Here is a 13,502-nt window from a genome sequence, read left to right on the forward strand (position 1 = left end):
ACTATTTACAGCCCGCAGGCCCCAAAATGTGGGTTTCCTTCCTCAGGCCAGACACAGTCTTTTCTCTGGAACTGCCTCCTCTTGACCATTGTCAGACTCTACTGGCGCTTGATGTCTCTGCCAAATGGAAAAAGGAAAAAAGGAACTTCTCATGTTGAAAGGATACTTAGAAAGGTGCAATTTTTGTACACCCAAATGCCATGTCCTCTGTCCATGCCCCAGCCAGATCAGCAAGCAGGCAGGGCAAGAGCCAAGGAGCGGCCCCAGTTCAGGAATGCAGAAGATGGAAGATCAGCCTGTGCCACCAGGTCAGCACCAGACTCCAGGGCCAGCCCATCCTTTCTTCAGGCCTCCCCCCCAGCAGTCAGGGTGTTCCTGGGCAGGGCTTGGGTGCATTGAGCCCTAACTAAGCCCCCCTGAAAGCCCACAGGCTGTTGCTGCCCATGCTGCATTGCCCTGGGCCAGGCCTGGCACGGCAGCTCCACTGTCCCTGGCCAGAGCAGCCGCTCAGCCCAGTTCTCCCACCTTGGGGGCCCTCAGCAGTGGGCACGGGGTTGCCTCCTTTGAAGAGGAGCCTGTGAAGCTTGTTGGTGCTGTCTGAGCTGCCCCCACTTGGGCTCCACCGATGACAATTTGTTCTTTCTGCTCTGAGGCTCTTGCACCTCTGCCCAAGAAGGATAGGACCCTGGAGAGAGACAGGACAAGTGACTCCAGCTTTGGTGACGTGTCCAACTAAGCCAGGATCAGCAATGACTTGCAGAGCCTGGAGGGAGCGTGGCCCATTTGGGAAGGCGATCCAGCTCCCTGGGCACTTGTGTCCTCACTGGAAGACAGAGCAGCCGTTGGCTGAGGCCCAGGCAAGCTGAATCCCCCCTCGTAGGGACAGAGCAAGATTCTGCTCTGGGGAAGCTCAGGGCCTTCTGAGACGAGCAAGGAATGTCCTGAGCAAGAGCAGCTCTACTCCAGGGGGCTGCAAGGAAAGGCAGGGGCAGCCTTCCTCTCATCCTGGAGTTTTCCTCCAGAAGGAATGACAAAGTCAGTGCCAGCCACCTACTCCTGCTGCCCTCTGGCAAAGAGAAAAGCAAGGAGCAGCCCTGCCCTAGGGAAGTCCCTGCCAGGCTCCCAGCACAGAGACTGGGGCCTACCTGTGCACACTCTGCTTTTGTCGGTGCTTGTCTCTCTCATATTTCCTCTTCAGTCCCTGGAATGTCTGCACATAGGTGATGGATTCCAGTGCAGGATAGAAGTTCTCAACGACATGGGCAACCAGGGACTTACAGTCTTCCTGCAGAGGAACAAAACACGGTCTCAAGTCTCCAGTGGTCACAGGCCACAGTTCAGAAAGCTTCCGAGTTCCCTTGGCAAAGGAACTTGGCCAGAGCCAAAACACTTTTGGTCTGGAGCAAGTGTGAAGCAATTCAGCTTGATCCTGAAGCCAAGAGCTGAGATCTGGAAAGAATGATTCATGTTCCCATGGCAAGGGACACCAGAGTGAGAGTGAGCCGAGGCTGTTTGTGACACTTGCACTGAAGCGGGAGGCTGCACTGGGCCTGTTGAGTGAGAGGCCACGGGCGTGTCCGAGCGGAAGCTGCTGCTGAACTCACCAGTCTGAGGAATTCAAACAGCTCCAGCACAGCCCAGCGGAGCAGGTTGTACGTGGCTCCATTCTCCAGCAGAGCTTGCACAAGGGGTGCCAAGAGGTTTCCCTGGATGATGTAACGGGTATAAAGCTCATCCTTCAGGGCAATGATCTTCCTCAGGAAGTGCAGAGCACCTTTGTGAAGAGAAAAACGCAAGGATGCCAGAGCCACAGGTCAGGACTGCAGTCCAGAAATTCATTTCCATCCCTTCCCATGAATCCTGAGTTCAGGTGTCCCGTGGAACACCTTCCACCCAGGACACGCTAAGCTTGGAAGAAGAAAATGCCAAAGGCTACTCACCCAAGGCCAGAAATGTGTGTTTGGAATTGATCAAGAGGAGGACTCTTCTTAGCAGATCCCAGTGGAGGATGTAACTCCTCATGTGCTCCTTGTGTCGCGTCACACAAAAACCCAGCAGCTCCAAAATTAAGGCCAGGAGTTGTGCCGCTTGATAATCATCTGCAAGGAAAAGAATGCCTTCAATGAGCAAAAAAGACAAAAAAAAAAAAAAGCCCTGTGCTCAGGTGCTACTGCAGTTCCTGACATGGTTTTAGTGGACTTTGGCTGTCCTGGGTTGCTTTAGGAGGCAGAACTTTGGGGGAGAACAAAACAACCAGCACAATGGTGACTTTTTTGGCCCTTGAAGCAAATCTTAGAAAGCATCCAAGTCCAACTCCTCCACCATGAACAACCCTCCTCCGGGAGGTCCATCTGCTACAAAGCACAGCTGGAAGCCATGTCAGGGAGGGGAAGAAGGGACTGAAAATGCTGCCTGCAGAACTCCTGTCCCCGGGGAGCAGCCTTTTTCCTCAAGTGTATTCCCACCTGGCCGACCGGCTGATCACTGGGAGCACACCTGTCAGTCCCTTCCAGACCCTACAAGCCTCCAAAGGGGGAAAACAAGGAAAAACCCTCCTTTGCTATTTCCCAGGTACCTTTTGCTGCATTGGCCAGAAGCGGCGCAGTCAGAACAGGAAGACAGCGCGTGTAGAAGGAATTGAAAAATCCAAGTATTTTGGATACCTAAGGGAGAAAATGGCTTCATTACATCCTGGCCTCGGCAGAGACCTTCCCAATCAGAAAGCACAGTGCCAGCAGAAACAGCCTAAAAAGAATTCCCTTGGCTCCGACAGCTCTGCCTGTATCCTTCTGGTGGGGCCTGAGGCATACAGGTATTCCCTGCACAAAGAGCCATTTTTTTTTCTTTGGGAGGAAATCTGAGAGACATCCAGCCCACCCTGCTATCCCCAAGAGAATCCCCCCCAGGCATGCCAATCTATCGTGGCAATCCATGACTCCCAAGGCTTGACAAAGTGTCCTTCAAGTTCTCTCCAGTGCAGCCATTGCATCATGACAACCTGACAACCTTTTCCCAGGTTTTCCTGTCCATTCCAGGGTATGAACCTGTGGACTGGGGGTGCCAGGGCCTCTCCTAGACCCCGCTGCTGCCAGATGTCTCCCACAGGCAGCAGGAGCTCTGGTCAGACAGTGCTGTGTCCCTAAAGCGCTGCTTGGGGGAACAACTGTGGGCACAGTGCCCCAGACACAGCCTTGGCCTCAGCCACAGGCTCTGGAGACTCGGTCTTCCTTGGAGCTTCTTGCCATTCAGGCTCAGAGAACAAAGCACAGCCAAGCACTAACCCCAAGCCCAACCTGTTTAGATGCTGGGCCCACAAGAAGAGCACTCGAGAAGACCAGAGTTTCTCTGGGCTGAGGCAGAGAAAAAATCCTCAGCCCTTTGCATTCCCTTACCTCAGCTGTGGCCAGCAGATTCCCTGGATCAAGCAGTGTCTGCAACAGCTCCATGACCTGATCAGCTACTCCAAATGCAGCAGCAGGATAGCAGATCATCTGCTTCATGAGCACACGGATGAGGTCAGTGCCCTGCCAAAAACCCAGACAAAGTAAGCCCCAAATAACTAGAGTGCAATGGGTTTCCTGGTTCCTATCAGTTTGGTTTGTTTCTTTTAATAAAAATGAAAATGAAATAGAAAAATTAAGATTTTGTTTGGCTGGCTTGTTTCCCGTTTGCCCTAAGACTGGTCTATCCAAGCACCTGCAAACCACTTTTACTTACGTGGTCTCTCTGCTGGGCCTCTTGCATGACAAATTCTTGGACCACGAATGGACAAAAGTTGACAAGATAAGACAGGACGTCTGTGGCAGCAGATGCCACTTGCAGATCATCCATTCCCTAAGAAAAAAGAGATTTATTTGGTAGGGTAAATCAGGTTTTCTGTTTCTCATCAGGTAAAGCTGCAAAGAAAAGGGAGTGAAAGGTTTTGGGAAGGTTTCATTCCCCAAGTCTCTCTGAGAAACACAGTAAAATGGTTCCAGAGAAGCAACAATAAACGAGCAACCCCTTTTGCCCACCCTTTGCCTCCTTTAGAAGGGACTTTCTGTGAATCTGTGGGTCCTCATTTAAGCAGAAACCATTCCCTTCGTGCCATTTCCTCGCTAGAATAACTGAGACACTGAGCTTCTGTACCCGTTGCCCACAACTGATTCGTTTTGTACCAAAGGACCAATTGTACAAGCCAATCTGTCTCTTTCTTCTCCTCCCTTCTCATCAAAATGGACTGTAAGGCAGACTAAACAACCCCAGTCGCTGCCTTGTTGTGTGGGTAAGTTAAAGGTGGTTAAGCTTAAGTTTGCCAAGGTCAAGTTTGTGAAGAGCCTTCCTTTGCCTGGAGGTTGTTTAAAAACTTGGCAAGTGCCTCATTCTGCCTTCATGTTCTCAATCTTGCAAGTCAAAGGTTGTTCTTGAACTTCTTGGGAATGTGAGTGTTTCTCCCACCCAGGGCTGCGAGGGACTCAACCAACCTTCCCCTAAAGCTGCCAAGCTGAGCGGGGCAGAACAAATGTTTGGCCGGCAATGCTGTGCCTCGCTCAGTTCCCAGCTTGTTCCTGCAGCAGAGAAACACCCTGGAATGTGGGGTTTGTGACGAACAGCAGCACTGACCCCGGATTGCAATGGTCAGGGGGCAACAGCCGCCTCAGCCAAAGGAGGGACAAAATTGTGGTTTCCCATTGCTGCTCAGGACAGAGAAATCTGCTGCCGCCATGACAGGATCTTCTGGGAAGGAATGAGCCAACAGCTCCAGAGGAGCTAAAAAGGTTTCTGTGGCCCCAGTCCAAGCACAACTACAAGAGCCCCAGGAAAACACCAGTGCAGCTGCCCGGTGGCAAAGAGTCTCTTTCCATCTTAACTCTGCCTTGTCCCAAGGACTGCGCTGAGCACAGAATTTGCCCCTGGTGCAGAGTCACAAGAATCAGGGCAACCCAGGCAGGTGCTTGCAAGAGCGGTGGTAACTTTGGGATTGTGGCTAGTCCAATCCACTTCCACTCTCAGCAGAGCCAAGGTATGCGAGCAAAGGGACACACAAGTGCTCAGCAAGTCCAACAAGTGCACCACTGGGTCTGGGCTTTCCTGCTTTGAGGAAAAGCAGCTGGAAGTTTTCACTTACCAGTAGAATTTCAAGAGCAGGAAGAAGTCCCAGCTTAGCCAAGCCTTGTAAAAATGCCTCCCCGTTCTGGTGAAACATGAGGGAAGAGGCGCAGAAGTCCTTCAGAAAGGTCACCTGTTGCATAGGAAAAAGAAATTTCCCTTGTCTTAGAGTAAGAAAACCCTCTGAAAGGAGGGAAGGGTTACAATTTCTAGCAGAGTTGGAGTCCTGGTTGGACTTTCCTAGAGAACGGTCTTCTTCTTGTGGTGTTTCCTCCAAGCTTTGCCCACATCAACAAAGCAAAGCCACAAAGGAAACACACAGAGGAGAAATCCGTCACTTGGCCTTGACCTCAGAAAGACCTCAGATACAGAAATAAAGTTCCTGGGGATGCTGAAACATTCTGGGAAGAAAACAGAGCTTGAAGTCGAGGGTGTTGGTTCCATGCTGGTCCTTTCTACACAAGGAAATCCGGATTTACAAGAACGAAATCAGAACTTATGTTGCCAGAAATCTTTCCTTAAGTGAGGACTTAAATGAAGATTGAGCTGCACTGGCAAGGATTCCTGTTCCCAGAAAGACCTCAAGGAGTGCAGAAGGCCTCAAGAACAGTCTCCCTTTTCCTCCTTCATCCTTCTCCTTCCCAGCCCGCAAGCACTGACTCACCAAGTCCCATCGCTGGTGGGCACCTGTAGCTCCAGCTGTTAACTGGGCCAGAACTTCTGACCAGAATTTCTGGTCTTTCTGCAGAACACACAAAAGGAACACAATTGACACGGGCCCTCTGGAAAGGCAGAACAAGGCAGAACTTCCATCTTGAGAGGATCCCCCACTCCCGCAAGCCCAACTGTCCACCCCTCCATTCATTGTAGCCCAACAAAGGCCAGTGCAGGGCACACAGATCCCGCAGGATCCTTCCTTCCCAGGGCATTCTTTTAGCAGTGCCCGTGCGCGGCAGAAGCAGGGGCAGAAGCGCAGAGCCACAGGGGTGTCGCCCCGACTTTGCCTGCTTTTCAGAGTTTGCATTCTGTTCTCACACAGCTTCAAGAAAACAATGTATATTTTTAGAATTTATCTTTTTGTTTACATATTTCTCCTCTGGGAGGAGAAAGGTGACTGATGGTGGTCTTCACCAACGAGGTCAAAGAGGTGGCAACCTATGTAGCCAATCTTGTGCCTTCTGAAAGAATTGTATATAAGATGGAGTCAGAAAATTAAATATAGAACTTTCCTGCTGACCTTCTTGCTGCCTGCCTCATTCTTTCACGTCCCTACCGGCGACACAGGGGAAGCTGAGCTCAGGGGAGGCTCCCAGAAAGTGGAGCTCCCAAGAGCCAGCCAGGACACAGCTTGTCCCATGGGGCACCTGCCCTGTTCCCCTTGCCCTGAGAACATCCCGCAGGGATCCCTTTCCCTCCTGTCCAGCTGCAACCCTGCCAAGCATCTCGTCAGGCCCCCCGGGCAAGGGGAAGCAGATGAACAGGTTCCCAGCTGGCTGCAGCCACGTCCTGGTCGCCCTTCCTCGCACTCAAACCAGTTCTCTCCTTGCAGATGCTCTGCTCTGCACTTCTGCCCCAGCCTTGGCTTGGCACAGTCAAAGCCTCTCAAGTCCCAAGAGAGACTTCAGGACCTCTAGGACAAGACCTCCCTTCTGGCCAAAAACGTCAGTTCCCCCATTACTTAAGCCTCCAAAGGGACAAGAAAACCAAGGTGAACCTAATCACCATCATCATCATCTCTCAAGGCTTTGGACGCTTTCTGCGTCCCCGTATTTCTCGGCAGTCCTTCCCATGGGAAGGAGCACTGGCAGCGTTCTCCCTGAGCCTGCTCTTTGGCATCTCAGGTTCGGAATGAGCTCCACAGACATTGCACCTGCCCCTAAGAGGGAATCCTAAAAGCTGCCCGTTTCCCAGCTCCCCCCGCAATCCAGCTCCAAAGCAATCTGTTGCTCAGCTATCAAAGAGAAGAACTCGAAACTCTTGACAGCCCATTCAGGAACCTTTAGATCCTTCCCTGAGCTCTTCCCTTTTTTAAACTACATAATCCAAGGGAGGAGAAAGCAGCAGGATTGTTATAAACGACTCAAACCCCAGGCAGGAATGGGTAAATAAAACTTAATTACAGCCCGTTACAATAACAAGGCAAAGGGGGGAACAGCACTGGGAGCGGGGTGGGACTCCTCCTGCCACCACAGGCTCAGGCTCACAAAACGGTGTCTCTGCCTTTCAGACACTCGAGGGTGCGTCCGCCTCATTAATATTCATGAGCCCTCCTTAGCTGTCCTTCTGGCCCCGCCCACAGCCTCTAGGTTTACCCACCTGTGGAGACCTGGCTCCTCCCAAGGCCTGTCAATCAGTCCCTTCCGTGCATTTCATTGGTGGAGCCCTTCCCGTGTCCCGATTGGTGGTGCCGTGTTACCCCGCCCGGCCTCCCAGCACCAAGTGTCCCCCACTCCCGGCGGCCTCTTCCAAGGGGCAGATAAACTCCTGCCCCACATGTCTGTCCAGCCCTGTCAGCCAGAGCTGCCGGGCCGTGACCACAAAAGGGGAGGGGAGCATTGAAGGGAGAACAGACAAGGGTTCAAAACCATACTGGAACAACAAAAGTGCATGCTGAAAGAACTGTAAACCTTAAGGGAACTTCTGCCCGCCACACTCAACAACGCTGCCTCATTTGCGCGAGCCGATCACCACCCCTTATTTATAACAGGATCATTCACATCCTGTGCACGTGCAGGCAGGTCTGATAAATGGCCATGCCTTGGCGACGCCAGCTCCAGGTCCCAAGCCATTGAGAGCAGGTCAGAAGCCCCTTACCTCCAACACATGCACGATCTCCTCTCTCTTGCAGCTGATGAAGGAGGTGAGGCTGGCCAGAGAACCCTCTCCTACCCCAGCTGCCTTGGGCAAGATGATGGCCTGAATACACTGTGCCCAGTACAGCTGGTGGAATTTTTGCTGGAGCTCAGGGTCTCGGATGGGAAGAAGCTCCTTCAGCTTGGTTGTTTCCTGCAGGAGCTGCCCGCACCATTTGGGCTGTGCCAAAGAGGGGTCGTACTCGAGGCATCTGACCACATCCATGATACACTCCTGCGACAGCAGCACCTCCAGCACAGCTCCTTGGTCAAGCCACAGAATACCTTGCATAATGGCTGACAAATGCTGCAAGGCCCGACTGAGCTGTGACTTCTCACAGACTTGGAAAAGCTCTAAGAGTTTAGGAATGTAGCCTTCGTTCTTCAAGGCAAGTGCCAGCTTTTGCCTGTGGCTGGCTGAGGAGCGAGCAGAGGTGATCAGCTCAGCAACCTCAGCCAGTCTGTGAACCTTGCAGGGAGGAAGGCTGATCCCAGGGCAAATTGCAGCCATTTCTTCCTGGTCTTCCTCTGGTGGCTGCAGAAGATGCAGGGTGACTTCCAAAGGTCACGCGTGCCAAAAGGGCAGCAAGAGGGAAGCGACAGGGAAGCATGAGGAGAGGCCACACTGTGCTTGCCTCCTGTTGGCTCTGCCTCTGGAGCTGCCTCAGCCTCCTCTGGTGCTTGCCTTTATGATGTCACCTGCAGCACGGGAGTCCGTTGCTTAGCTCCCTGATGACCTGGCCTCAGGCTGCCAAAGGTCCTACATTCTGCCATGTCCCCGACCACCAACTGGTGGGACTTGAGGAGAGAACTTGTAGAACTGAGGGGACACGTACCAGCAGCCTCCCCGTACCCAGCAGCAGAGGCTGGGTTACCAGAAGGCTGCAGAAGCTGAGGGAGGGCAGGTTTCAGTGAGCTCTTAGGAAGAAATTCTTGCCTTGAAGTGAGGCTGGGCACTGGGCTAGGTTGCCCAGAGAGGTTGTGGACTCAGCTGGCCTGGAGGTGTGCAGTGGGTTGACCCTGGTCAGACACCAGGTACCCACCAGAGCCGCTCTGTCCCTGCCCTCTGCACCTGGACAGGGCAGACAAAATAAAACCAAGGGTCCCTGGATTGAGATAAGGACAGGGAGAGATCCCTCCCCCTTCACCGTCACGGGCAAAGCTGCCTCAAGTTTTGGATATTGATGGAATTGATTACTCCCAGCATCAGGGCAAGATCATGAAAAGCCAAACAAATCTCACAGTCACTTTTCTTCCAGCCATCCCTCTATCCCAAAGTCTCCCTCGTCCCCCCCCCAGAGGCACAGGGAGAGAGGAATTTGGGTTCTGGTCAGTTCAGCCCACATTGTTGCTTGCTGCTGCTGCTGCTCAGGGAGAGGAGTCGGAGTCCCTGCCCTCCTCCAGCACGGGGTCCCCACCATGGGAGACAGTTCTCCAGGAAGTCCTCCAACTGGAGTCCATCCCACAGGAAACAGCTCTCCACAACCTGCTGCCACGTGGGTCACACTTCCTCAGGGTCAGTCCTTCAGGCCCTCCTGCTCCAGCCTGGGTCTCCCACAGGTTCACAAGGCCTTGCAGCAAACCGGCTTCAGCATGCAAAGCCCCTCCCTGCACGGCTCTGTGGGCCTGCCAGGACCTTGCCCAGCAGGGGCTTCCCATGGGCTCAAAGCCTCTCTGTGGCCTCCTCCTGCTCCGGCGTGCAGGGCTCCTCAGGGGCTGCAGGTGGATCTCTGCCCCCTCTAACCCTAACCCCAACCCTGTGCCCTCCATGGGCTGCAGGGGCACAGCTGCCTCCGCATGAGCATGGGCAGCAGGGAAATCTGGACCTGGCAGAGTTTGTCCCAAATTTCTGCACAGCTGCTTTCTCTGGAAAACTCTGTGCTAAATCCCATTGGTCAGGGATTCACACGGCAGGGCTTGGGGCGAACTTAGCCCTCAGAAAGCCTCCTGCCCACAGGCTGTTACTGCCCATGCACCAGCACCCCCAATCCTTCTCCTCAGGGAACACCACCAGGTTTGTTTCAGGTCTAAACAGTATTTTGGATGTTTTTCTTGGTTTTGGTCACTGCTTTGAGCGCCTCTGGCCCCATCTCAGTGCCCCAGGACACTCTTTGGCTGGACTTTGTGGTGCGAGCATTCCCGAGTGCCCCCTGGGGCAGAGCCCGGCCGTTTCAGCCGCGCCATGCATGCAGATCCTGCTGTGCCAAGCTGAGCCGGCCATTCGGTCCTTAGGGAAAGGAACCTGGAGAGGGTGAAACTGCCAGGCAGAATTGGGCCTGGCTGGGGGAGCTGAGCCATGCAGAGCAGAGGGCGCCAGCCCTTCCGAATGCCACATCCCACTGCGGTGCTGTAAGAGACGGTCCGAAGATCCCTCATCTGCCTCACGACCATCGTCAAGGACAGAGACTGAAACACCTAAAAGGGACTTTAAAATCTCAACACAGCAGTTCTGGCCTGGCTGAGGTGGGATGTTGGCCAAGTGCTGCCTGCAGGTGTGTTTGATGGAAAAACCCAGCACCCATATCGGAACATCAGAACCTGAGCAGAAACAATGGGCAAGTCACGGTGAAGTGACCGCGCCTGCTGACACTGCACCTGCTGACGACCGGCTTGTTCTGAGTTCTCTAAATGAACACACTGCAATGATTTCCCCCACCTGTTTGGCCAACTGCCTGTCGCTTCGGAGAGGACTATAAAAACCCTGGAGAACCCCGCTCACTTTTGTGATCACCCCACTGGAGAAACTCGCGTCTATAGGCATCTTCAAAAGCCTCGAGGACTCGACCCTCCATGTTGGTAGCTATAATCCCCTTCCCCTCTTTTTCTGTCTTTCTTACTATTCTCTTTTCTCTCCCCACTATCACATTTGTTGGCACTAAATGAAGGTGCATTTGTGATTGAATAAACGGAGTTTGTCCCCCGCTGTGTCTTTTGCGCTCTGAGATCCCAAAAACGAACCATCACGAACCCCGCTTGTGTGAGCAGATCGTGACACAGAGTCAGTCCAGTGAGTGGTGTCAAGTCCAGTCCCATCCCCTCCCTCTGAGCCAGCCCCATTTCTATCATCACGCGGGGCAGGCTCACGCTTATGCCTTAGGGGTCTTTTAAGAGCAACTTTATTATTGTCTTTATTTGGCATTGCTGTCCCCTTTGGGCTGGGAGCGGGGCAGTTCCTCGCCAGGTGTCCCTTCAGACCACAGCGAAAACAAGTAGGTGGTTGACGTGGTGCCTGTGGTGGCAGAGGTGGTGGTGGTGGTGTCGGCGCTGCAGCTGCAGAGACGGACACCAATGTCTGCTTCCTTCTCTCTTCCTCGGCACACGCCAGTATTGGCACTTTTGCCGAGCAGGCCTCTATGATAGTGGTCAGCGTGGGCGGTGGGTCGATGGGAAGGCCCACGATGACCTGCTGGCAGATCGCGTTTGTGTTGGCCTTGGCCCTGTTCAACAGCAGCCCTGCGTGCAGACTGGGGTCACCGCCTTCCTTTTCCAGGACTGTCTTCATTCGATTAATAAAGTCGATAAACCTCTCATCAGGTAGCTGTTCGATGTCTGCAAAACTAACTGGAGGGTCAAGCGATGGTAACAAATTGAACGCTTGAACTGCGGCTTTACGAATTTTATCAAGCACCCCTTTTGACAGAGCCCCTAATCTGATCATTAGGGTCTGCCCACTCCCCCTGGCCGCTCAGGTGATCTATTGTGATCGCATCCCCAAAGGCATCAAGGGCACTGGTAGAAGCTTGCAGGAGCTCAGACTGGATTCCCCTCAAGGATCGCTTCCATGTCCCCTCCCAGAGCATGTACTCTGGGGACTCGAGGAGACACCACACCAGCAGCCATCCCTAAACACCTGCAATCTGTGCCATTGTTTTTGTTTTTTGTGAAACAGAAGCACATTGGACTCAAGCTGTCATGTCCATAGGAAGACCAGCTTATATAATTTGACAGACATTTGGGGCAGTTTCCCAGCCTGTAGGTCCAAGTATGCTACAAACACAATTTGATGCAAAAGGAATTGCCCTGGATGCCAAGCTGGGGCTATCCCCAGTGTTATGAATAAGGGGTGGTGATTGGCTCATGCAAATGAGGCAGAGTTGTTGAGTGTGGCGGGCAGAAGTTCCCTTAAGGTTTACAGTTCTTTCAGCATGCACTTTTGTTGTTCCAGTATGGTTTTGAACCCTTGTCTGTTTTCCCCTCAATGCTCCCGTCCCCTTTTGTGGTCACGGCCCGGCAGCTCTGGCTGACAGGGCTGGACAGACATGTGGGGCAGGAGTTTATCTGCCCCTTGGAAGAGGCCGCCGGGAGTGGGGGACACTTGGTGCTGGGAGGCCGGGCGGGGTAACACGGCACCACCAATCGGGACACGGGAAGGGCTCCACCAATGAAATGCACGGAAGGGACTGATTGACAGGCCTTGGGAGGAGCCAAGTCTCCACAGGTGGGTAAACCTACAGGCTGTGGGCGGGGCCAGAAGGACAGCTAAGGAGGGCTCATGAATATTAATGAGGCGGACGCACCCTCGAGTGTCTGAAAGGCAGGGACACCATTTTGTGAGCCTGAGCCTGTGGTGGCAGGAGGAGTCCCACCCCGCTCCCAGTGCTGTTCCCCCCTTTGCCTTGTTATTGTAACGGGTTGCAATTAAGTTTTATTTACCCATTCCTGCCTGGGGTTGGAGTCCTTTATAACACCAGCAATTCACGTGAAGGTTCACAGAAATCTTTTGGAATCCTCTCCTGGTTTGGCTTGGGGAGCCTGGAAATGAGACCAGGAGAGGTACCCCTTTCCCATGGCATTCCATGGCTGACTGCACTGTTCAGGAACTCCCAGGAAAACAGGCAAACATACCCATTTCCAGTTTCATAGAACATTTTATCCCAGGTGCATTCATCAATAATACATCTTCTACAATTAGAGAGTCCAATGTCAATCTCTGAATTTTACAGCTCAGCCTTAATTTTTGAGTCAAACAATTTTATTGGGAACTTGAACAAAAAACAAACTTTTCCTTCTTGAACTGACTCTATCTACTTGTCTATATACAGAAAACAGCAAATCTCTTAACAAGAGCTAAACCTAATACAAACGACAACTATTTAACTTCCAACTATTTACAGCCCGCAGGCCCCAGAATGTGGGTTTCCTTCCTTAGGCCAGACACAGTCTTTTCTCTGGAACTGCCTCCTCTTGATCATTGTCAGACTCTACTGGCGCTTGATGTCTCTGCCAAATGGAAAAAGGAAAAAAGGAACTTCTCATGTTGAAAGGATACTTAGAAAGGTGCAATTTTTGTACACCCAAATGCCATGTCCTCTGTCCATGCCCCAGCCAGATCAGCAAGCAGGCAGGGCAAGAGCCAAGGAGCGGCCCCAGTTCAGGAATGCAGAAGATGGAAGATCAGCCTGTGCCACCAGGTCAGCACCAGACTCCAGGGCCAGCCCATCCTTTCTTCAGGCCTCCCCCCCAGCAGTCAGGGTGTTCCTGGGCAGGGCTTGGGTGCATTGAGCCCTAACTAAGCCCCCCTGAAAGCCCACAGGCTGTTGCTGCCCATGCTGCATTGCCCTG

The 13,502-nt window shown here is 52.8% G+C and overlaps 1 protein-coding gene across 1 annotated transcript; it reads right to left on the reverse strand.

Moving 5' to 3' along the window:
* Positions 1-42: 42 nt before the first annotated feature.
* Positions 43-11,442, reverse strand: LOC136301288 (serine/threonine-protein phosphatase 4 regulatory subunit 3B-like). The gene is made up of 12 exons (XM_066204219.1): positions 11,259-11,442; positions 7,903-8,495; positions 5,753-5,830; positions 5,108-5,221; positions 3,697-3,834; positions 3,393-3,524; positions 2,576-2,663; positions 1,941-2,099; positions 1,605-1,774; positions 1,146-1,285; positions 526-685; positions 43-117 (listed from the first exon to the last, which is right to left on the reverse strand). The coding sequence occupies exons 1-12, from the start codon at positions 11,440-11,442 to the stop codon at positions 43-45; spliced, it is 2,031 nt and encodes a 676-aa protein (XP_066060316.1).
* Positions 11,443-13,502: the final 2,060 nt, after the last annotated feature.

Source organism: Chamaea fasciata, unplaced genomic scaffold (assembly GCF_029207755.1).
Source record: "Chamaea fasciata isolate MVZ Bird 193981 ecotype frontalis unplaced genomic scaffold, bChaFas1.0.hap1 SCAF_25, whole genome shotgun sequence".
NCBI classification, from domain to species: domain Eukaryota; kingdom Metazoa; phylum Chordata; class Aves; order Passeriformes; family Sylviidae; genus Chamaea; species Chamaea fasciata.